This window comes from Cinclus cinclus, chromosome 8 (assembly GCF_963662255.1).
Source record: "Cinclus cinclus chromosome 8, bCinCin1.1, whole genome shotgun sequence".
NCBI classification, from domain to species: Eukaryota; Metazoa; Chordata; class Aves; order Passeriformes; family Cinclidae; genus Cinclus; species Cinclus cinclus.
Window position 1 is genome coordinate 1,305,045 of NC_085053.1, and position 25,707 is coordinate 1,330,751.

Here is a 25,707-nt window from a genome sequence, read left to right on the forward strand (position 1 = left end):
ATGTGAACACTGCATTTTCAAATTAGTCATTTCAGGGACTTAATGTGTCATATGAAAAACTCCGCTTGAATAAACACAAAATTGATTCAACGGAGCGACCGAGCCAGACTATTATTCTTTAAAAACGGAGTTTTCTTGTTTGCCCTTCAGCAGGAAACATGTCAAGTAAGCAAGTGTGCGGTGCCTCTATGGAATACTGTCCCAACCTTTCAGAAACCCTGGGTTAGGATGGTCCAGAGGGTCACAACTGGCCATGAAGAAGAGGAAGTTAGGAGTGCTGAGTAGGAACGTTCAGAATGCTGCTCTGTGCATGGAAGATGACAACAGAAGGGCCACAAAATCAGCAGGAGGAACATCTGATCTTCTCACAGTAGCTCAGGACCTGTGCACTGGACTGTGTGTAGCTGCACTGTTTGCTATCAGTGTGAATCGTGGACCCCACTTTTGAACACATCTCTGTTTTGCCTTCCTACTCAGCTTTGACCTTCATCTGCCTTGTTGCCTCTTTCCTCTTCACTTACCTCGGTGCAAGAAGGGGAGCAAATGTCCTGCTTGTCACCTCCAGCTGGAGTTGCTCCTCTTCTTGTCCATGATGCCAACTAATGGGATTAGCACTGTTATTAATGGAGCCATGGAGTGCCCTCATTCACTACTGATCCACTACAGCTCGCGGGGGAAAGGAGAGTTTCAAGACAGCCTTTCAAGATGCCTGCAGGTGCAGGAAGTTCAAATCATGACTATTTCTGTTTACTCTCAGATGTTTTCTCTTCTAGCATAAGGCAGCCTAGAAATGCACTGCTAGTCGCCCACTCTTTCAGAAAAGGCAGGAATTCCCTGCTCAAAACCTTCGCACAAATACTGCAATGCCTTCATTGGCAACTGTTATTAAACTACTCCATATGAAACTAAGTAATTTCTTGAGACAAAACACATCTTCAGGTTCCTGTATTTCTGTCAAACAACTGCTATTGCTTGACTCTACCTTCTTTCTTCAAGTAGGGAGATGTTAAAAATAAACCCACTTCCTTCTGCTAACAGTACCTTGAGAGAGAAAATGCTAAGGAAGAAAGAAATGAACCCAAACCAAACTCGAAATTTTGCTGAAATTCATTCAGTGCATCAGCTGCCACTCCTGCTGTGTTTGAGGTCTGCACTTGCAACATCATCTTTTTTCCAGAATCACTTCTTCCGATGCTTTTCAGGTTCCTTGTTTTTCTGTCTTCCCCCCTCTTGCATCTCTTACTTACCCTTCTCCATCACATAGGCCTGGTCTACACTGAGAGTAATGAAAAGCCATTTCACTGCCAAATCCTCTTTGCTGAACTTCTAAAGTGACTTGCAACAGTCCCAATGGAATGTCACTTGGTTTTTAAACCAGTTTTTATTGAAGAAGGCAGGAGCAAGTAGCTCAGGAGCAATACTCAAGAAGGTAACAGCTACCTGAGATGCAGATAGATCAGATCTCAACCCTGTGCAGAACAAGTGATTCTTCAGATACTTTTGTTCAACTGCCAAAGTGAACTGCCCATCAGAAAATTCCTGGGCCACTGAAGGTATGGACAGCCTGCCTCTGGCTGATGAAGGGAGATGCTAAGAGAAGAGTCAGTGGCAGCAGACATGGTACCCAGGCTGTAATGTCTGGCATCCCATGAACCTTGTTTTCCTTGATCTTCAGGACAGTCATCTGGGGGAGAGGAATGTAAGGGAAGGCAGTAACAAAATCCTACTGCCAGTCTAAAAGAGAGCTATCCTTTGAGGGGCAGCAGTCACTGAGGCTCCTGAAGCAGAAGCGAGGACTCTCCTCTATCTCTCATGGCATTACAGTTCAGGCAGCTGAACAAAAACAAATCAGTTCTGTGCAAATGCCATTCCAAATTTCTTAGAAGATCAGTACTGCAGAATTACAAGGAAGCCACCAGACTTGCTGTACTGTGACATTTTACATGTTTTTACAACTTGCTGGGACCTGCTTTCAGGCCAAGCCCTCCAATACTTATCCTCATGCAGAATGCTCCTTCTTTCAGTGCTTCTGTTGTCCCTATTCATTGCAGGGGGGTTGGACTAGATGACCTTTAAAGGTCCCTTTCAAACCAAACGATTCTGTGATTCTATTATTTGATTCTGTTCTGTGACCAAAGTTGCAAGAAGACCCCAGGTTTGCACCTGGCTGTGTGAGTGCCCCAAGCAGTGGAGCTCCTGGGTGCTGATGGGTGTCACAGCCACTGCCATCAGGCTGCTGTTAAGAAAGATTGCCAAATACTGCATTCTATGGCTTGAAAAGTGTCTGAAAAACTCTAAAAGACAGAAATGCAAGGTGAGAGATTTACAAAGGTGGCAAGGAAGGGATAAGTTGGAAAGAAACCAAGACAAGATGGTGGGAAGGAAAAGAAGGAATACATGGGGAAGGGAGACAAATGAACCAGGCAGGAAACCAAGAGAAAGGAGGAGGTGAAAGAAGAAGCAAACAGGATGGTCAAGAAAGAGGCAGAGAGGGAAAGGCTGAGGAAAAAAAGGGAAAACAGTTAAAAAGGACCCAGTGGAGGAGGGGAAAATGCAGAGCTTCTAAGAGATAAGAGAAAATAAATTGACTCTGCTGCTACTCGAAGCAGCCAGCAGCAGAAGTAACATATTACTGGGTGTGCATTTCAACAAGAAATGTACATTAGACTGGTAACAAATTACACAGGGCTGTCTTCCCTCTGGGCAGAAATCACAGAAATAAAAACTGATATTCCCGTAAGCCTTGTGATTCTGGGGTCCTTGGACAGGCAGAGATGGAAACACACTGACTACAGAAGGGCAGGATCGCCCTGGGAGGGCTCTGGCTTTGCCCATGTAGCTGTATATTCTTTTGATCACAGACATGAGATGCAGAATTAAATTAAATTATTCTTTGGCTTTCTTTTCTCCCAAGGTTCAGCAGGATTTTGAATTCTGTCCATGTAACACTTTTGTCTCTTTGCTTGAATGAAACAATCCTAATTGCAGACTATACTTTTGGAATATAACTTCTGCCAAAGATCCATTTAAAGAGGACAGAGAGCTGTGCTCTCCTACTTGGGTGTTCAGATTAAGATCATCCAAGTCAGCACGCAAACATTCTAAGGTGGGCTCTCACTCATCCTGCCAGAAGAATTTGATGCAATGACTATTTGATTACAATTTATATTCCATTTAAAAATACAGTAGTAAGCTTTTAAGGCTGCAAGGTTAAACTTTCAGGAGAAAGAATATTGCCAGGTTCAGGCAGGATAACCCTTCTGGCCTTATATGCCTATGAACTATAACAGATTTTATTCAGAAGATCATGTGCAATTTTTGCTCATAAGAATCCCCTTATCATCCAATGCACAGGGTTAGATATTTCATTAAATCCTGTCAAAGAACTCTAATCCATAAAAATCCATCAGAGAAAACTTGGTGAATGGTTGATATTTGGCAATCAAGGAGTTGAGTGGGAGCCTGTGGGCTGGGAGACATCAGGCAGTAATGCTTTCTGCACTAAAACTGACTTTGTCTGAAAATTTCTAACTGCAATTACTGTCAGGTAAAAGTACCTTTTTTGGTGCCAGTTTGGTAGAAATATGTAATGATGGCTTACAAGGTAGATTAGCTACTAACACAGCAGGTGATGGAATTAGCCTTGGTGGTGTAACAAAGGGGAGGTGCAGAGCTGCCACCAGCCCTTCCCTGCTGGCTGGCTGTGGGTGGGAGGAAATTGTAGGGACAGTATGTGAGCAGCACAGTGTGAATTCTCTCCCCAAAGCCTTGCTGAGTCCACAGTAGCACTGCAGAGCAGGACCCAGGGAGAAAAGGGCAGCAGCCTTCCACCCCCACAAACACCATGGGCTCCGCTGCCAGGAGAAAAAACATTTCCAATTCAATTGTTTTCCTTGTGGCAAAACTGAGATTCCCATTCAGGATAATTAAAAGCTAAAAATCAAGCATCCACAGCAGAACTTAAACTGGTCAAGATCAGGCTTTGCACACAGGCAGGCAAACACACAACAGGGTAAGCTGAAGTGTTTCTAGTGCCTGCCTAAAGCTCTCTTACCAAAGCAAGCACACAGCTGCATTTTCTTTCAAAATACTACTGAAGCCTTTTAAGAGAGAGGGGGAATAATCCAGATTCTGGCAGTGGGGAATATTTCACAAATCATATATGCTTTGGCATCAAGCCCTTAAAGCCAGGGGCCTTTACTCACAGGCTTTGCTGGGAGAGATCCACCCACCTCAAGTGGGATTAATTAAAAGAGGCATGTATCATGCAAATAGTTTCTGTTTCCTTACAGAAATATTCAGAGCACATAACCCAAACCAGCTTTAGAATCAGAGCGAAGCAGGGAAGAAAATTACTTCCTGCTCTCCTAACTCTTTTCCTTTCCTTGTACATCAAGGGAGGAGCAGTGAGAAAATGCCGAGAGCTCAAAATTTCCATACAATTCCTTTGATTGAATGCTAATAAAGCAGAAGAAAAAAAAACAGTGTTTGCAAAGACAGAGGCTTTCTCATGGTAAGGTATCTCATGGTAAGGTGCCAAATTTTCCACACCAAATGAGTGCTAATCTGCTCATTGGACACAAGGATGGTCCAAGTCTGAAAATATTTTTTTTTTGTCTTAAGGCAGAACAGGAGAAAATGGAAACTTAGTATTTCTTCAGCATGCCAGGGTTTTGAGCTCCATGTGACAGGGACAGGGGCTGCAACAGAAAGCTCCTTTGGAAAGTGAGATAAACTTTAAAAATACTACTTTCTTCTCAGGCAGTTGAACTATTTCCCTAGATAAGAGAGATCCTAACACTTCAAGGAATCACTGCAGAAAATGGTGGTGGAACAGTCAGCACAAAGCCCCACTTCAAAAATAAGTCACAGAAAAAGCTCAAGTTTCCACAAGAAGTCTTCCTCAAAACTTTTTTTCCCCTTTTAATATCTCAGACCCATTTTCTGAGTCAATTTCCTATGATCCTGCAAAGGCTGTTATTAAAACCAGACCAAGCGTAGCTGAAATTCCAGGGCTCAAAAGAAACATTTAATAGGTGCAGGAGCTGGCCACACTGTCCCCCTCAGGTGATTTCCCCTGCAGCCCCTTCCCTGGGATTTCCTCCCTCACAGTTTAGTCAGCAGGAGTAACCTGAAGTTTCAGCAGAATGGCAAACCCTGACTTCATTCTTTAGCAGTTGAGATTTTTTCTGTCTGAGGCTTTCACAGCTCTAAAGGAGACAACTAGGATCCAGTCCAGAAGATGTGTATTGCAGATTATTTTTTTTCCACAAAAATGTCAAGCAGTCCCACATTCAATTCTCCATCCAACTACAGTATTTTAAAATCACTGACCTCCTTTATCCGCCACTGCTTTTCACGCCACCAGTGGCGCTCCCGCACCGAGTCGTTCCCAAGCTGCTTACCCATGTGTCTTTTGAGTGCTAGAAAACTCCTTTCTGGCCTCCATCCCACCTGTCACTTAGGCATGAAAAAGTTGATCATCAGACATGCTCTTGGCAAGCCACCCCAGGAAAGCAGCGTCCATGCACAGCGGCAGCGGGCAGGGGAAGGAGACGCGCAGGTTCGCAGGGCGAGGGGACGGGAGCCATGGTTCTCTCTGGCAGCACAGCTGGGCAAAACTGCACCTCAGCCCTGCAGCTCATTGATTTGGCCTCTGATGGCACTCAGGAAACAGCAGGGCCAGCGCCCTTTGGCACAGCCCCAGGCTCTCCCAGCCTCGGATGGCTTCTTCCCTTCCAGCACAAAGTTTGGAAAGGCAATTCCAGGTTTCTCCCCAGCGGTCCCTAATGCAGGATATCCACTAAGGTGAAAGTGTTTCATGGCTGGGCATTGATGCAACAATGCCCTTTTCATAGCAAATATATGAAAATACTTCATTCCTTTGCTATACCTCATTTATTTATGCTTTCTATTATAAAGGGTAATTATATTAGAAACACTGAGCCTCAAATTTAAGTTACTGACAACTACGACAGATCTCACCTATTTAAAAGAAAATTCTCCTCCAAAGCTTCTCTTCTCAATTACCATTTTTAAAATAGAAAATGTGCACATTTTATTTTTGTTCCTATTTAGCTGGCTCCTTTTTCCCCAAACTGTGAGTACTTTCAATGTAACAGTTAATTTATCAAAAATAGAGACACCCCTTTGTTCCAACATTGCCTTATCTGCCCATGCCTCTCATAATTTAGAACGTTAATGAATCCCTCCAAATCAGAGGTTTTACTATATATATGTAAGTGATTAGGTGTATTACATCATTGCGAAAATAAACATTAAGGACATTCTGTCTGTGTAACTTATATAAAAAGCAGTTAATGCCACAGAAAATTATGCAATATGCAAAGCTACTGAGGAAAGGAAAGGAAAGGAAAGGAAAGGAAAGGAAAGGAAAGGAAAGGAAAGGAAAGGAAAGGAAAGGAAAGGAAAGGAAAGGAAAGGAAAGGAAAGGAAAGGAAAGGAAAGGAAAGGAAAGGAAAGGAAAGGAAAGGAAAGGAAAGGAAAGGAAAGGAAAGGAAAGGAAAGGAAAGGAAAGGAAAGGAAAGGAAAGGAAAGGAAAGGAAAGGAAAGGAAAGGAAAGGAAAGGATGCACTGAAGATAATATTGTTCCTTTACTAATTGCTTGGTACCATATGATGTACTCTGTCAGACAGCTAGGGACTGTTTGCAACTGGCTGGAAATTACTGGCTTTGCAGGACAAGAATCAGACTCCTACCAGTTTGTTCCACTGGTTCTACAAGAATCGCTCTTGTTCTGTCCTAGGAGATCCCTTGCTTCCTCCAGTGAGGGTTCAAAAGGACAGAAGTGGGGATCTGCACCTCTGCCCCTCTCCTGGTGGGGGTAGATGACCTCTCTCTCTGTGAGCCCCTATGAAGGTACAACACAACCAGAACTGGGGTTCTTCATGTAAGCAAATCAACTGACAAATGACTTCATTGAAAAAAATCCTCCTATCTTTTCAAACAGGTTATATGCCAAAATTTGGTTCCATCAAACACCTTTGACTGTGCAGGGAACGCCCAGTTTTGCTTTGTTACAAGACTTTCTCCACAACAACGCTCGTGGGGCGCAGAGTGAGTGTGTCGTGCCAGAGGGAGAGAACCATGCCACCAGCACAACACCCAGCTCCTTACCTTGGCACGCTGGGGGGAGCCCGGCTGGGCCGAGAGGGGACCTGGGGAGGTGCTCCATGGGCTTCAGCACTGGGGAATGGAGGCAGTGCTCCTGGGCGGAACGGGACTGGGGGAGCCCCCGACTGCGGGCCTGGAGACGGGATGGCAGGAGCAGGCCCTCGGCCAGATAAAGGTCTCGTTGGGGGGTTGTTGAGTGTAGGTCTCCTCGGAGTTGAAGGGCTTGGAGGAGGTGATCTGGTGAAACAGCAGAGATTTTAGAGGTTCAGTAAGGTGGGGGTTCGGGTTTTGGGTTTTCTTTGATGTATTTTATTTTACTTTAAACAAAACTTATAACCTATGACAGATGGTTTTTACTGGCATTTTCCTTTGCTGCCAATGTCAGAGGATCACATACACAATTAAGTCTCAGGTGTTTCCCACTGACAACATACAAGCAAAGAGGTAAATATAATGGATTTTATTATTCAAGATCCTAATAATGTTTTGTTAAGTGGAATTTCTAGGATATGGAGCCTGAGATGATGAATTATTGTAACAGCTTGCAAAAGGAGGCCAAGTGGATACACAGCTGGGGTGACAGAAGCAGCTGCTATTTATGATGCCTGGAAAGGCTACCTAGAACAGAGGTTAGACAGAATTAAAGGAATAAAGTAGGGATTTTTTAAAAGGCCTTCAAAGGATTCACCTCGGGCAGTGCAAGAGCCTGGCCATGGCTCCACCCAAGAAGGACCAGAGATGGACCAAAACAGACCCAAGATGGACTTCAAGTCATGAGTTTTCACACTTTTATAAGTTTTGGTCCATGTCCATATTGGGGTTCATTGTCCAATTCCAGCTCCAGGTTCTGCACTCCCATCCTCCCAAATTGCTCTCCTCAATTCCCTGCTGTTTGCACTTTTTGGGGCTGAAGCTGCAGCGCTGTCCTTGGTTGTGGAGCTGGAAAAGGATTGTTTTGTGTGACTGAGCTGTGAGGAGAACTTGCTGACTCTTGATATGAAGTTCAGAGTCACACACTAATGCACTGCAGGATCTGGAAAATATGAAAGCTAAAACTGAAGGCATTGTTTGAAGCATCAGAGAAGCTGAAAGTCCACTGGATGGTCTTTTGCAAGGCAAATATCCTGCCTGGTGCTGGATACCACAGAACAGGTATATATGGGAAAATGTTTTGATGATGTCACAGATGTCACTAAGACCTGGAGGAGCATCTTCCAAAAAAGACAGGCAGGGAGGGAGTTCCTGATGCCGACTACATCTGCCTGTCGTGAATTTCGTGGCAATCCAGATTTGAGGTTCCTCACCTGCGTGCCTGCTGAAGCCACGAGTCATCCACAGGAGGGGGAGCAGGGGTGGAGACAGTGCTGGTGCTGATGTCCCCAATGATGGCCAGGGCCTCCTTCAGGGCCTGGTACATGCGCAGGGTCTCGTCGCGCCGCTGCGCCTGCTCCGCCGACTCCTCCATCAGAGTGTTCTGGTCCTCAGAGGAATACAAGTGAGCCAGCAGCTCTGCATTGATAAATTCTTTGACCTATTTCATCAGACAAAAGAAAAAAAAAATAAAATTCAAACCACCAAAGAAATAAACAAGAATCTCTATGGAAAAAATGCAACGCTGAACAAATACAGGCGGAGATAGATGGGAGCAGGAGATTTAATCACAGATTAATTACTACCTTACACAGTTCTACTGCAATTCTGCATCTCTGAGGTGACACCTCTGCTTACAGTTCATTTCAAACAGGTTTCCCAACAGCTCCCAGGAGCCAGCTGGCATTTTGGGCCATTTCTAAAGGGCTGACTGGGAAGTAAATGGCAGTACCATCAGATATACATTCCCCAGGGAATGGCAATTTTCGGGCTTTATGACATACCTGTCAATTACTTTCTTAGCAACAATTTACCCTACTGTAGACAGTGTCTTTAATTTCCAGCAAATCTGTCAGATTCTGAATAACCCATCCACGCACACTCAAACTGAAGGGAGAAATTTCCAAATAATCTAATTTTCTATATTGATTTCCTGCTCTGCCTGCCCTGGTTATGGAAACCTGGGCCATATTAAGAGACATAAAAAGCTAGAGGTACTCTGATTAAATAAAACCGTGGTAAATACACCAACTGCTGACCTACTAAATCCTTGCATTTGAGACTTTTGTTGCTGTTCTGATCTATTTCTCATCTGGTGCTTTGCTCCATAAAGCTTTTTTGAGCTGGAGATACTGATGATAATACATTCCCAGGATTCTGATTACATAAACCTGAGCTCTGTTTGCACATGGGTTTGTGCTAGTTTTGGGATATAAACCCTGCCAGTGAGACTAAGGCACTGTTGGTGTTTAGACAAGGTCAGTGAGAGCAGTCAGCCAGAGCAGGGACCCTTTTCTGGTCACCAGCAATGAGCAGGCAGCCAGGACAGACTTCACAGGGAAACAAAACCATATTGTGCCTGGCCTTGGCTGTCATCTCCCATTCACGTATGACAGGAGATGCACAAATTCTTAGCAAAGCCTGAAAAACTTTTCCATGAGTTTCATGCTGTTTTCCAGTAGATGGTACTGATCAAGAGCCAGAGTACACTACTTTCCTTGTGATTGCCAATAACTCCACATTAAAAACAGATATCAGAGTTAAACAGCATCACATTCTGCTCGATGAAATGAGCATTTTAATGGCATCACTTCAAAAAAAGAAGTCCTAAAATTAGATTAAGGCCAGAGCCGATTGTAAACGCATTCTTAAACCACAAATATCTGTTTGAAAAAAATCAGCCTGTGACAATTATCATGAGAGGTCCCTGTCTGTCACTGGCAGAGGATTTGAGTAAATCCCTGGACTCCTCTGTGAAGGGAAGACTGCTGTGTTAAGGATGATTCTTGGAACAGCCTCCTGCCCTCCTGTGCTCTACTAGACAGAGGAAGATCTTCCACCAGAGCCACTTTCTCCAGTTTGGAAATGGAAGGGAAAGTGATGCTTACTCACATTTGCTCCTTTCTGGAAAGCAGACTCACAGGAGTGGTTTGAAACATTTTCCTTCACAGACATCAGGCCTGCAGTCAAAGCTGAACCATAGCAAGCATCCAAATGCCAGTGCCCCGGATCTGCCCTGGCACTCTGACATGGGGCAAGGTGGGCTTGGAACCCCAGCAGTGGGAAGAGAACACACACAACCCATTCCTTGACCTGCAGTTTGGCAGCAACAAGTCCTCTGGAGATTTCTCCTCAGCTGAGATCACTATCAGCACTGACTACTCTTCAGACCACCCCCCTTGTACAACCCAGGATACCAAGGCACCATGAAATACAAATTTGTGTATGTGTGTTTTGTTTGGGCATGTTTGTATTGGTAACGGTAACTTAATGCAGTTCTGTGTGGTAAATGTATTTTCTTGTAAGGTAATCAACATCCACCCTAGGGGAAGAACAAGGGATGCACTTGGAATACAATAATCTAGGCTTAGGCCCCAAAATATGCTCAGGGACAGCATCTAAATATTTTCTGTACACTGAGTTTGAATCCGATACTTTCCTCGAATTGTAAGTACTTGTTTATGGGCCCACAAAGTGGAAAGGAAGCTCTAGGAAAACTTGGGAGGTTGCAATTGTCATGGAAACAAATTCCTTGGGATCGATTTGTTTCCAGAGTTCAAGAGGCAACATGATGGGGCAGCAGAAAATACAGAATATGTTCATTAAGGGGTAGGGAGAGTGTTTTCACTTAACTCCTGGTGGATGGGCTGGACTTTTCAATTCTCCAAGGAACACACATACACAACTTAACAGGACCCAACTCCCATCAGAGCTCCAGATCTTTACACAATCTTTTGGAAGGGCTCAGCACTCTTGATTCAACCATTTCTTTCTCTTTACAATAGCCCTGATTTTTAAAAATTGCTATTTTACCTACTGTTTTCAATATGGTATTTTACTGCCTATGTTGTACAGAAAGAAATTCAGTAATGCTAGTAGTGTCACTCTTCAGAGTTCTTTCAAATATTTTGATTCTTTGCCACAAATTTAAGCTCTAGGATGTAGGTTTAGGCCTCAGCTCACTAGGAAGCCCAAATGCAGCTTGGGACTATGAGGTCAGCTGAAAGTAGCTGATATTTGAAGTGTGTGATTTCTGTGTGCCAGCCTGGCAGGCTTTATCAATATCACCAACAGCTGATGAGACTGAAAGCACAAAATCTTCCAGTGATGGATTTATGAGGGACGCACACACTTCAGAGACCCCTAAACCATTCCAGATGAGGAGGTGAGTGGCAGAAAATTTAATGTAAGCTTTCAAAAGCAACTGCTCACTGAGCTCTGCTGTTTATGAAATGAAAGCTAAACCCCAGCCTTTCCAAAGGCACTGGAGATAGGCTAAGTCAAAGCAATGATCTGGAAAGAGCAGTGAGGACATACACTCGACTTCTGAAGCCTAGAGCATGGCTGATTCCCAGAAGAAAAGGGCAGCTCCATTGTTCCCATGGTTTTTTGTAAAAACTCACCCATTACTAGAGCATTACTTAGATCTTGAGTCCTCTAAACCCAAAGAAATTAATGAAAAATCTCTTGCTCTTGTGTAGAAATTCTGCTCATTTTAAATGTACCAGGAAATCCCACTGAAATTTCCTGTCCAACCACCTAACTCTTAAGTGCAACACAAATTCCACAGGGCTAATGAAATCCATCAGATGAAGGCTAGAGGTGGCTCTGAGTCAAAAGTAAATGCTACCTTCTAATCACATCTGCCTCACAGCATATTGCACTTGTAAAGGCTGATTGGCTTGATGACCTCTCAGAAATGGTGCTGCTCAGAACTAGCAGGGGCTGTGCTTCCCATTAGTAATTTATAGGGCAGCAGTGGCACTAATATTAAGCTTAGTTTTCAACAAGGTCCATTCAGAACTCGACCAGGATGTGAAGGCTGAGATCCTACTGCAGTGGAAAAACAACGCTATCTCAAAGCCGTTTTTTTAACCAAATAATCTTCAGATCTAAGAAAGCCACACACAATAAATCAACCAACCACATCTGCTCATCTAAACAGCAGTGTCCAAAGCTGCCAGATTTATTCCTTGAAAATGGTAACCTGAAAATATAAAGAAAGCCAAACAAAATAAGAACTGCTTTATGAACCCGTGACAAAGGCCTGCAGATTGAAAACTGAGGAAGCACAACTCTGCTGCTCTCACAGGCTGCCCACATGGAGCTCCCAACTCCTTCTGTTATATCAAAAGCAACACATCAAATAAAACCCAAAACAAAACCACCCCACCTTGAATTACCTTTAAATAATAACTTATGTTTTGATTAAGATGTAAATTAATTCAGTCTTTAGGATTTTGGGATAAGCACTCAAGGCAGTGTGCCAGCATTTGAGAAGGCTGCAGAACTTCCAAGCATTATGGAATATTGGAATATTTTGTCTACAAGTGTGATGTTTATTCTTCTCTTTAGTACCTGCTGCTGCTGCTGTATTCCAGAGGTGTGTTTGAGAGTGAGAGGTCTGATAGACACCTTGAATTAATTTAGAGCCATGGCTGCTACTTACATTATTGATCATGAGGTGCATGATTGTTTTCGGTATCAAATCTCGGATACATTTGTTAATAATAGACATGTAGGAGTCCACAAGATTTCGAATTGTCTCCACCTGTCTTTCCAGCTGGGGATCCATTGAAAAATTATCTGCTTGGCCATTCTCTTCAGTTTCAGTCTACAAAGAAGAAAAAAAAATCCTTTCAGATTGCAGTAACCTTGAAATATGTTGAGGGAAAAACCCCTGGACTTAAACTGTAGTTATCCAGCAACATAACTCATACAAAGATTATACACAGGTTAAAATATGACGCCTTGGCCTGTTTAACATTAGTGTTCAGCATAATGAAATTTGGACCTTTATAGTTTAATGCCAAGTGACACCTTTTGCATGAAGTATATATACGCATTTCCACACTACTTTGTAATTTTATGTTAGAGAAAGTTTTCAGACAAAGATGCACGGCAGTAAACGTCATACCAAGAAATTATCTCAGATCACTTACTGCAATACTTATTATCAAATCTTTTACCATTCACATTCAGCCAGCTGGACCCATGCAAGAAAGCACCACAAGTCTGGATTTTGAATTTTACCCTTCTGTGGGTTAAACACACCCTTGTTACTTGAAGCTGATTTGTGACAAATTTTGCAGTTCAGTCTCAGACTTGTTAGATGTGAACAGCACCTATACAAACAAAAGGGTTTGTAAAAGATAACATCAAAAGCATCATTGCTTCCAATGCTCAAGGCTGAATTATATATTTGAGGTCTCTTTTTCATTGGACAGGAGATAAACTTCTTCATATGTAAACAGCTGACCTAATTAAATACCAGGAACTTCAACTGGAAGCTAAAAGGCCTATACTTTGCTTCAGTCTGGCCTGTATAAATATAGGAAAACAGGAGGGGAAAAAAAAACAAAAAAAAAACCCCTTTGGTGAAAATCAAACCGTCTGAGGCTGGAAGTCAAAAGAACAGAATTTCTAGCCAGAGAGTACAAAGAGCAACATTCCCCAGATAGACTTCTCCCTGAAAACAACTGCCAGAGCATGCTTAGCATGAACTATAATATCTAAATCTATTCTGTAGGTACCTAGCAGCACAAAATCACAGAATCACAAAGTGCTTTGGGTTGAAAGGGGCCTTGCAGCTCATCTTATTCCAACCGCCCTTCCAGGCAGGGACACCTCCTGGCACACGGGGGTGCTCAGTGCCCATCCAACCTGGCCTTGGACATGAAGAACAAGAAGAATCACAAAGCATTTGCAAAAATTGAAGAAGCCAAAAAGGAGAATGAGTTAGAATGTACCAGACAGAGCCCTGCCAGCACAGCTCCATTTACAACAGAGCTTTTAGCTAAAATTGCCACATGGCTGGTGCTTTAAGATTTCTGGAGCAGCTGAGATCAGTATCAAACCCACCAGAGAAAGGCCATTAGTGCTAAATATGCAAACATAAACCAAAGAGGCTTCTCCCTGTATGAGAGTGAGCCAAGAAGGGATTACTAGTTCCATGTCCTACTGCTCATTGGTAGGTAGACCACTTTTTTTTCAACTACAGCTTTGTCAGTCCAGTCTAAATGAAATGGTGTGTTTGTGATGTGTTAAGTTATAGCTTTGTTAAGAAATAAGACCCAATGTACCATTTAGAAACAAAACTGTTTGTAAAAGAACTTTCAAAAGTACAGGTGGATTACTGGAAAAGCAGCTGATCTTTAAAAATAATTAGCAGCGCTTCCTAAAAATCTTGTGACTGTGGAGGACACTGGAAGAGCTCTTGATAAAAGCAGGGTTTTCAGTGCTGTAACACTGGTAGACACTACCTTATAAACACTAATATTTTTTCATAAACTGCTAACGGCCAAAAGTCACAGCACAAAGACTATTTTTCTTAGCCTCCATGTCTAAAGAGAAAGCAAAGGTAATTTTCCGTGTGAAATACCAAATAAATAAAAAATCATACATTTATCAAATATCTTCAGATTTTAGCCAAGTAACTACAGACCAAAAATGCCCCCTTCCCAGTTCCCCTGTATTTGACATCTATTATCTTTCTTTTCTTCTTTGCTGTCTATATAAAGTGCAGTTTGTTCATGTATTTTTTTCCTTTTATTTTTTTTTCACTCTTTAAATGACACATTGCAATAAGATTCCTAACTGGCTAAGCAGCAAAGTGGCAGATGTTTATCATTATCCTCATCAAGTGAATGTAAAGTAAAAATAGTAATTTGTCTCCGTTCTTTGAGGCAAAGGGTAATAGTCTCTTGTTTGAAACTGTAACAGAGCTGACTTCATAGTGTTGATTTATTTTCTCTGAAATCAAAAAAGATCAATCTTTCATGACTTTACAGTAATTTATTATGAAAGCTTCTGGCCATAGCATTCCTAATGATTTGATGTCTCAACTGAAGGCTTTTCATGCCAGAAACCATCTTGTTTGCATTGCATCATGCAGATGGAAATCTGCTTCCAGCAGATTTCTGTGCCCTCCAGGACACCTTTGAGCATTAGAAAGCTTTCTTTGCTCTCTGCCAACAGCAGCGGCCAGAAATGAAGTTGCCTGGTAAGGCTGGGCATCACAAGTGACAGAGATGCCCCATTCCACCTCCAGGCCATCCTTTCACAACAGCTCTTGCCTCTCTGAGCCTCACAGTGACTCCACCTTCAGTGCAAGCCATGCCTCAGCCCGAGCCCTGCCACTCTTTCTTACAGCAAGGCTCCTGCAATGAAAGTCTGTTCAATGAAGGAGCCCAAAGCAGAACATGGGAGCAAACCCTGCCCGCTCTCTGCCCGCTCTGAAAGGAATGGCCAAACTGAGCAGGAAAGGAGAACAAAGAAGGTGCAAACAGGTTTCCATGCTTCCTTTCCCAGCAGCCAAGGCAGCCCCAGTCCTTTCAGCTCCTCACCCCCAGAACTCACTAGTTCCAACAGCAAGTGTTAAGTGACAGCACATGAATCTGGACTAAATTTTTAGTCACTTGACTCTCGCTTAATACTGCTATTAATTGTTGACAGGAATGGAATATTACTACTTCAAATGCAAATGCAATTACTTAGGGAGTTCTGTAAACCTTTGGCAAAGAAACTAAGGAAGAAGCTTGAGAGCTACAAAACAGGTAAAGGAAATTAATTCATCTGGGAAAACTCTAAATCAAAATATGTGATGAAAACACACCAAGGCTACAAAGAAGCAACAGGTGAAAAAAACACAGATGAAGAGAAGGTAAGGTGGGAGCCAAGGTGGCGCTTCCATGTACCCTTCCATACACCCACAGACATCCTGCCCTTCTGCTCCCTGCACTTCAGGAGACTAAAAATATCAATCCCTTGCACCCTGCTGTGGGTCTCACCTGTCTTTCAGAAGCTGCTCTGTGATCCCTGATTAAAAAGGTGCCACTGAAACCCAAGGTACACTCCACTTCTACTCTGCAACTTCTCTGCATTTAGACACCTTCTGTACTAAGAATGTGTTAAGGATTAATGGATGTGTCATACAAGAGGGGACTAAAAACTGCCTGTGAAATTCAAACCACTTAAGTTTGTGGGAATTTTACTGCAGTGAGAATAGGATTTCATCATTTCTACCAGAAAAGTTATTGATCTTCTGAAGATTGTAAACTCTCTGCTGCAAGAGCAATGATTTAGTGTGGTGCTGGGGATGCAGGCATGAGGAACTGTGTGCAATCCAAAACAAAGGAGCAATACCTTAGGATATGAGGGTAATTTTTCTGAATGTAGAAATTATAAGCAAGTTCAAGAATGTCCCAAGGAAACTTAATGAAAAGTAATTCCTTTTGAAATTCACAGCAAAACTGGGTAACACACTGAAAACAGTCCTGAGCAGGCCACACAGAGAGAGCAATACTTCTAATTTCCATGATTTCATTACATTCAGGGCAGCTGCCAACATATTTAAGAATGTCTTGTACAGCATTCCTGATGTCAGTTCCAAGAAGGAGCATTTGTCTAGCATTTTCATTAGAGAAGTGTATCAACCAATTTTCTGTAATCAAAAAGGCGTTCTATTAACAGTGACCGAGAGGAAGCAGACTGGAAGGTGACTGGCTCAAGGGTAAAAATCAGAGCAGCAGCAAAGCAAATCTCTGTACAGTGAGAAATATGCCCATGGCTGCAGTAAGAAATAGCTCATTTAAAAGCTGCTTTCAGCTCTTTCATTTACGGTTCCAAGTTCTTAACAACAACGACCACCTGAGAATTAATTATGCCAGCCAGATTGTATTTATGTTTTAATTCGCAGCTGCTGAAAATACACATAAAATCTATTTTATGTATCCCTGTCCAAGTAAGTTTTTTCTTTAATGCACAAACACTCAGCACACTGCAGTTGTCCTTACCCCCCTGCTTTTCCCTAAATCTTTACAACTGATTTTCTCTTCATTGCAGTTTGATGCTGGATACATAATTTAGCTAAGATCCTCTCAGCTGTACATAGCGTGCCTTTTGCCAGAGGACTGCTGAAACCACATGATGGCTTCACACAGCGAGGTTTTCTTACTGGAAGGAACCACAAGTAAATGACAATACATTACTTTTGTGTATTTACAACAAAGCAAGCAGCAGAAAAAGAACACTTCCCGGGTAGCTTGGAAGCTGTCCTTTTCCCTCACAGAGGGTGACTTTGCCACTCTCTTCCATGCTTTCAGCATGTCCTGACTTTGTACTGCTGTTCCCTTTACTGAGCCACCCACAGGCTGTCCCTTTCAGCTGCAATGCCTTCAGCAGCAGCCTTGAACTGCTCTAAGCAGAGGTTAAGATCTGCCTTTCCCTCACACACACCATGTCTCTCACTTCATAACCCCCAGAAGAATGATACACCCTAGTGCAACTTGGTTCACAAATACTTCACTCTCTGGATTTGCCTAAACCAGCATTTACTCCAATTCTTCTCTGTGGTTACAGATATTGCCCAGTGCAGACCCTTAGCTAAATCCTCCTGCTGAATGCACACATTGCTCCCCAGGTACCTGCATGGCTTTAACCATCCCAAACATTCAGAGTCTGTCAGGTTTTCTGCCTGAAAGAAGCTGTTTTGGAACAGAGAGGAATGATGTATTACCAGAACCCCAAGAAATATGGATTTACTTTCATCTGACAGCTCTTAACAGGTTGATAACTAATCATGGCAAATCAATCCAACCTCCTTTTAGAACAGGGATTCAGATCTTACAGTTGTTAACACAGATACCACACATTTCAAACTTCAGTCAAGCTTTCTGACACATTCTCAGGTGACATTTAAATTAATGGAAATTTGCTTTCCCTGCAGTTACTGGTTGGATGCTCATTACATAGAAAAGCTGTCAGTGGCTTGGTGGCCAACTGGAGAACTGGATCGAGGGGACTTTCACATGGGCTGTGGTTTATAATATGCTTATTAAAAATGCTCGGGATGGTGGGTTATAGCCTGGGTTTATTACACATACAGATGAGAAGAAACTGGAAGGGAATGTGAACAAGTTAGATGACAGCACCAGACTTCACAATGACCTAGAGAAACAGGTTCAAAATCTAGATGAATTCATTATGAATATAAACTATTTGACTTCACAGATTCTCCTGAGTTGGAAGGGACCCACAAGGAGCATCAAGTCCACCTCCTGGCCCTGCACAGGACACCCCAAGAATCCCACCATGGGGTGCCTTAGGCAGGAATAAATCTTTTATTAACATAGAGTGTGAGAATGGCCACTTAAGGAGCAGTTCAGCAGAAAAGGAGCTGTGTCCACAGTGCAGTGGAAACAGAGCATGAGTCAACAATGTCTGGCTATTACAAAATCAGTACAAGAACTGTGCATCCAGTGCTGGTTATCACAGCACCAGAAATTTAAGGAACATTTTGAGAGTGTTCACAGAGAAGCCACTGAGGATGGTTCAGGGCTCTGTAAAATATTACCTCAAGGGAAAAGGTAAGATAAAATGGGACTGATGAGTTCAAAAGAAATCACTTGTGGAAGGGTAGAGGTAAGTGTCTTTGCAGACAACAAAAGATGTCAAATAAATATTTGGAAAGTGTTCTATGGTAAGAACAGTGAAGCACAGAAATAGATGGACTAGGATAGCTGCAAATCTCTTCCAAGGATTAGAGCAGCATCCCTCAGAAAAGACCTAGGTACAGAGATTTTCCCTTGAGAAAAAGAAATAGGCAACCTCTTGCATCCCTTCCATCCAGCAGAAGCTACTGGGTGTGAAATTACCCACAGCACAAGAAAAGGGATTTTGGAAAATAATAATAATAAAAAAAAATTACAGTATATTCTACTTTTTCTTCTATGCAAAGATCAAGTAAAAAATTCTCCCCTTGCTATAGGGAGAATAGCTGTCTCCCCTCAAAGAATCTGCACTCCAATTTCACCATTTGCTGCCATGTACGTCTCTCACACAAAGGACTTTTACATAACCCTCCCTGCACTGCAAATTTTGACTGGGGGCCAACAGCTGCTTCATGCCTTTCAGAGCAGACTGCTGGACAAGCAAAAGCAAAAAGAGGCTGGTATAAGGAAAACAGCACCTTTGTTTATAAAACAAATACTACTTTGGAATTTGCAAACTTTTCTGTCAAAGAATTTCCTTGTCATAACAACACATGAAGTGCCCCATATTATTAAGAGAACATTAGAAAAAAAAATCTCGGACATGAGATACTACTGGCATGTTATCTGCTATTATTTCAGTGTAGAAGGATGTCAGTGGGTATTGGGAAGTCCAGAAGTGGGAGTTACCCTGGAATTCAAATCATGATGATGATGATGATGACGACTCAAAGTGTAAGCATCGGCCCAGATGATGTTCAGGATGAAATTTATTGTGGATTTGTTACCAAGCACATGAAACGCATTCCCAGAGAGAGCAGCCTGGTCCAGCAGTGGTCATTAAGTGTGAAGGGAATAGGATAATTTGCTGAGAAAGGAGGCAATCAATGGGTGGAGGCATCAGCCGGACATGTGAGGATTAAAGGATTAAAGCTACTGGCTGTGGTATGCAGTCCCCTAAGAACCAAAACAAATACAAGTCCCAGAATTTCTACCAAAGATGATGAAAACAGAAAGCAAGAAAATTAGTCATCCATGAGGCTGATCAGGGAAGTATTAACAGGAAGACTGAAATCACACCTTGCCTCTCTTCTCTGTTTTTTACCTCCCTTACTTAGCAGTAACCAGGCAAGAGAGGGTCACTAACAAAGTTTTCCTCATTCCAGCAACATTGCACAAGGCTGAGCTAAAGGATTCCTTTAGGAACAAGGAATTTTCTTATTTTCAAGATTAAAATGGGGCAAGTATGTGCTCAGTGCACAGACATGGGCTGAGTGAAATACTTTGCCTGAGATTACATATTTAAAGTGCAGCTTATGACTTAACTTGTCTAGGAGTTGCACTTTTTTCACCACATGTGATCATTTCAGTGGCAGGTACCCAGAATAATCAATTAAAGTAATAATTCTGTTTGAAATGAATCCTATGCTGAACTCCTATTCCACGGTCCCTCCTCATTTGTTCCAGCTGAGGTGGTAACTTCTGGTGCTCAGCAGCCTGGTTGAAGTAAGTGTGAGCAGAGGAGGGGGAGGAGGAAGAGGAGGAAGGCAGCAGATCCATGTGCAGATCTGTGTGCATGCTGGGAGGGACGGGCTCAGAGAGGCCTTGCAGTGGGGGAGCTCTGTACAGCATCCAGTGCAGGGCTCTATAAATTACAACCCTTGTCTTTTATTTTTACTTGATCTAATGCAATGTGGCCCCTATAACTCCATTCTTTTTCATAATTAATGGTTTCTAGGAAAATATTCTGAAATTCTCCCCTGATAAGCACCTAGACAAACTTGATGTTTCCTTTCTGAGACACAAAAGAGGACATTAAACTGTTTTCACCCCCACATCCCTCGAGCCATGAGAAGTACCAGATCTGTCTCTGCTGGGCCAGACTAAGCCCTGGTTCACCACAAACTCAGTGCAGCACCGACAAATGATCTCCATAGTAAATGATGCAAATAAGAAATGTCAGCATGTTCCAAAATTCCTCACTTAATCTTATTGCCAGTTGTATAGTCTGGATAATCAGTAAATAAATCCCTCTAACTTTGCTCAAATCCTTAGGGGCTGAATACACAGAGAGCACTTTCTACTTCATTCTCATTAACCTTCTCAGTTCTAAACAAAGTAATTTCCTACTTTTCTTAGTGACTGAATTTTCCACTGGCCTCTGCAACACCTGATTTAGCAGCAATGATTTCTCACTTGTGATTTCTCTTTCGAACTGGCATTGTTCTTTTTCCTCACACATAACGCTTGCTGGAATAGCACGAATCAGCAAGATTTAAAACCTCCCATTCTCAAGTCTGAAGCCCCTAAAGGGAAATTGCAGTGGTGATGCCAAGGAACACAGTCGTACGTTATTTGACTTTTCCTCAGCCAGGCTGACAGCAGAGGGGGAGGAAGGGAGGAAGGAAAGGGGAAAGAAGAGGAAGATGGCATTTTAATAGCACCCACACTGGTTTCACACAGTTGGATCCCTGTGCTCCAGAGCAGCACCATTTACATTCCCCTTTGCCTCATATTCAGCCAGCACTGCTCAGCCAGGCTCTATGGGAAGGATTCTCAATCTTTTTTTCCCAGCATGGACCAGATCATAGTACAGAAATCTGTCTTGTGGACAAGCCCCTAGCCCACCTTTTACCCTGAATTTTGACAGCCCATTACCAACTCAAGCCTTGCAGGGACCACCTCTAACCGCCCCCCCCTTCCTCCATTTCCCCCCCCTCCCCCCCAAGATGTGACTGAGTCAACACTCCTGCCAGGACAAGATGGATTATCCCTCCACCTACTGGCCCAATTCTCATAGTCTCTGTACTTCCCACAGTAATTGCCTATCTGAAAAAAGAATTGCTAAGAGAGAGGAATGTGTTTAATCTAATTTAGTAAGTGGACACACAAGAACCACCATCATCTTATGTTGATAAATCTGCCTTTCCCAGATGTTAATCATATCCCAAACATAGCTTGGCCAGAGTTCTCATCAAAACATTTCATCTGATAATTCAGGTCCTAAGATTCAAAGTTCTCATCCACATCAGTGGGTTTTCCAGTGAGTTTCCCTCTGTCACACAGAGTGACAGTGGGCTACAAATTCTGGCAAGAACTCTTACCCCAGCAGAGCATCAGTGATCACCATATCCACACTCTCCATTTCTGCTCCCTTTCAAAGCTGGGAGCCAAAATGGGACCTGCAACATTCCTGTAGCAAAAAAGCCCTCAAAACAGAGCAGAGGAGGAATTTAAAACATTGAGAGCTTTACTGAAATGTAACAAATATTTCTAAACAAAAGAAAATCATCCATAGAGGAACACTTTGGATTTGTGCCACAAAAAACCAGAAATTGAAAATTATTGGGTAAAATTATTTTCAGGGTAAGAAATGAGTTGTGAGCAACTATGCTGTACATAACATTTATGACATGGCTTCCATTTTGTATAACTATGACAAACCCCTTCTATGTAATCTATAAAAACAGTAGAAAATTAAATAATGGGGTTTTTTTCCTCCTAAAATAAATTTTATTTAAGAGAAGGTGAGATTTTGGTAAGTTAATACACGTCTGTAAGCAACAAATATAAACACTTCGTGTTATAAGACCACATTCCCTTTGGCACAAACCACAATGAAACTATAAAGTTTAAAGCTTAAATCACTCTGACCTCCTCTCTGTGGGGAAGGTGAAGGACATCAGTGATTAAGACTGTGTCCATATGGAGTCTACCTTTGCAGCAAAAATTACCTGGCTTTGCTGTTGCCACAAACAACCCTTACTTGGCACTTCATTTTTTTAAACGACTTATTATGGTGTTTTCAGTTCAAAAGGATTTATTGCCTTTTTTTATTTAGTGTCCTTCTGGCATTGATCAGCAGCAAAAAGGTAAAGTCAAAACTCATTCTTCGCAACAGTACCAAGGAAACCCTGTCCTTGTGGCAGCATGATGAGGAGCAGTAGCTCACACACACAATCCTGAGGATTACAACTGCTTTTGTCAAGAAAAGTAAAAGCTGCCACCCCCACGAAGGCTCCCCTTCCCCTGTTCCAGGGTTTGTGCCTGCTGAGCAAAGCTGGGGGGCAAGAGCCCTGGTTTAATGCATCATCCCAAGGACTGAATGTCTCACAGTGGAGCTACAGACACGGAATTTCCCTCTTCTTCCCCTACGGTTCTGAACATTTTTTGCAATGAAATTACTGGGAGACAGCCCTGTGCAAGGGCGGGCATGGAATTTGAACCCATGGCCTTCTGGCTTGGAGGTGAGACTATTCCTAACTGAGCCAAAGTGACACATACATAATATGCTTTCAAGGTTTTTAGAGAGCTCTGTCATGATTTAAAAACACTAAGTCTTTGTGGTACAAACCACAGGGCAGGAAAGAGCTGGGGCTCCCTTTTTACTGCTAATTTTAGCCAATGAATTGTTTATAATCTCGTACAAAATACATAAAGCCTTTTTCTGCCTTAAGCTAAGAGAGAACAGCCTTTCAAAACTGAGTCTTAATTATAGTGTTCCCCTGCTAGATGGGATGGAGGCAGGTTCCAAAATTGTGTCAGAGTATATGAAGTGATAAAATGAGGATGGGTGAGCTATTTTTAAACACGCTCAAAGACTCTGAGGTCAAAATCCCTGAATTTATAGCCTTATGGCCATATTAATACTCATGGATTCTTAAGACCCTCATGGCAAGACTTGAGTATCATTTAATCTGAGAAACCCTCTGGAGTTCCTTACCAGTCTGCCAAACTGGGGAGCACTCTGGGGAGCCACCTTGAAGCACAGGTGATTTCCCTGATGTAGACAGGCATTTGGGAGATGATAAAGGGGATGAGACACTTCCAGCCCAGCACACTCCCTCCTCCTCTTTTTCTCCCAAGACATTCTACACGTGAGAGGCTTGCCTTTCCAGATGGCCAGGAAGCCAGTGGGTTAGAGAGAGTTGGAGCAATCTTAGGCAAAAGCAGATAACTGCTCCTTACTCTGCCCAGCCTGGAAACCCAACACAGCCTCAGGCCTGGTGATATTTCAGGATTCCCATCCAAAGAGGGCAGCTCAGCACCTGCTGCCCAGGAACACTCAGGTTTAACAATCCTGTCCTCTCCTACACAGCTTCTTCCTCACCACAGGAAAAGGACTTGGACCAGGAACATGTCCTGAGATACATTTTTACTGTTTGGAAAAGCCAGTAAAAATCCATTTTTACTGTTTGGAATTGTACCAAAATTGTTGTTCTACTTGAGGCATCACCTGGGAAGGATGCCCTGCCTCTGCCCCCACAAGCTTCCCAGCACTGAGAGTGCCACTCCTTATCTCAGGTTTGACTCAGGATGAGAAAAGCCATCACATGCTATACACACATTGATTTCTTTCAGTATTGATCAATATACACTTTTTTTTCTTTTTCCATAGGAAAAAGGCCACACAGTGAAAAGAAACCAAGATGAAAGACTTTCCCTGCCTCACAAGTTGAAGTGGAAAGACCCTCAGATCCTCTCAGAGCCTTTCTCCCATCCACATTCTGCATCACCTTTTGGTGTATCTTACTCTAGAGTCCAAACAAGTGGCAGCAAAGGCTTTAGGGCTCTGAGGACGCTGAAAAATTATTTGCACCATTTGCATTGTTCATTTTCTAACTGAGGTAAGGTTTTATGGGAAACCACTGCACTGAGAGGAGCTGCTATTTTGGAAAAGACGAGATGCAGGTTAGAAACATCAGAGGAAGACAACAGACTCTAAAGCTGATTTCAGGTGAGGGGATTTATTTGTCCAATTTTTGCAATTGCATTTATCTGAGCATCATTTAAATATAAACTTTTTTTTCCATTTGGATTTCCATGCGTAGCATAAAATACTAATGAACTGTAGATGGCCCAACTTAAAGCAAAAACTACTCAAAACAAAATTAAAATCCTTTTTGATTGCATATGCATTTATAAAGCCATAAAACCATGTAACAAGCACAAAACAAAAGCCTTGTAAAAAAAAAGTTTAGCACAAAAAAGGCCAAGTGAGCAGTTGAAAAAATCATCCAGTGTTCTTGGTTCTGTTCATAATTAATATACACTCATGTTTCAATCAAAAGGAGTCACTGGAATGGGTTGTGCATTTTATCTTCTATCAGAAGATCACAGTGCACTTATTATCATGAGAGGGTGTCCCACTTGGAGCAATGCTGGATGGATCCACATTCCTACTTAGGCATTTTGTACACATTTCATTTTTTTAAAAGTCACGGTATTAGTCCGCCCTAAAAGCATTAAAGTCTAATTCTTTCGGAACTTCCCTGTGTCAGTCTGAAAATCTTTACCATTACAGGAGGACATGGTGAGTTCAGGGACACTTTCTCTCCCTGAGGTGTCATTCCTGGATGGATGCACACCCCCATTACTTACATTAGAATTGCTCCTTTCAGGAATTGGGTCCAATCCATCCCCAATCACAGCCACTAGGAATCTCCTTCCCAGCATCCATTTACTTAAGACTACAAGTGCTTCCTTACATTTCTGGAGTGGCAAAAACAGTTTTAATGCTTTTCCTACAGGTGCCCTTCACGAGTTTGATTATTGGGCCCAAAGAATTCCTTAACTCCACACTGCACCACAAATCATCCTTCAGCTACATCCTGAACTCCTGCATCCCACTCTGCTCCCAGCAAAACCCCTGCCAGAATTCCCACCGAGTTTAATAGTCCTGTCCTATTCCCTCCAACTCCTAACTGAGGTTTATTTCTTTTCTCCAAGTATAAACAGAAACCAGCAGGTAAAAAAGTTTTGTCTAATGTGGCACTAAGACTGTGGAATTTACTCCCATGTGAGAATGGCACAGTAAAGTAATTTGTTTAAAAGTAAATCGAAAACATTCCAGTCTTCTCAGGCTTACAACTATTAACTTTGGTTTCTGCACAGCACTGTAGAACGTCTGGCATCAAAGACACTTTGTACATTGCACTGAACTTGCACTGGACACTGTTAGTGGACCATTAATCACAGCAAAGAAATATCCCAT

At 42.5% G+C, this 25,707-nt stretch overlaps 1 protein-coding gene across 2 annotated transcripts in view; it reads right to left on the reverse strand.

Annotated features, from left to right (window-relative positions):
• The window catches only part of DNM3 (dynamin 3), a 172,532-nt gene that overhangs the window by 11,930 nt on the left and 134,895 nt on the right, over positions 1-25,707 (reverse strand). Inside the window, exons 19-21 of one of the 2 annotated variants that reach the window (XM_062497051.1) lie at positions 12,674-12,838; positions 8,439-8,665; positions 7,138-7,371 (exon numbers count right to left, since the gene is read on the reverse strand). In XM_062497051.1, the coding sequence (XP_062353035.1) occupies positions 7,138-7,371; positions 8,439-8,665; positions 12,674-12,838 (626 nt within the window). Of the gene's footprint in view, positions 1-7,133; positions 7,372-8,438; positions 8,666-12,673; positions 12,839-25,707 lie in introns of those variants that run through there. The other variant, XM_062497052.1, reaches the window with a different exon arrangement.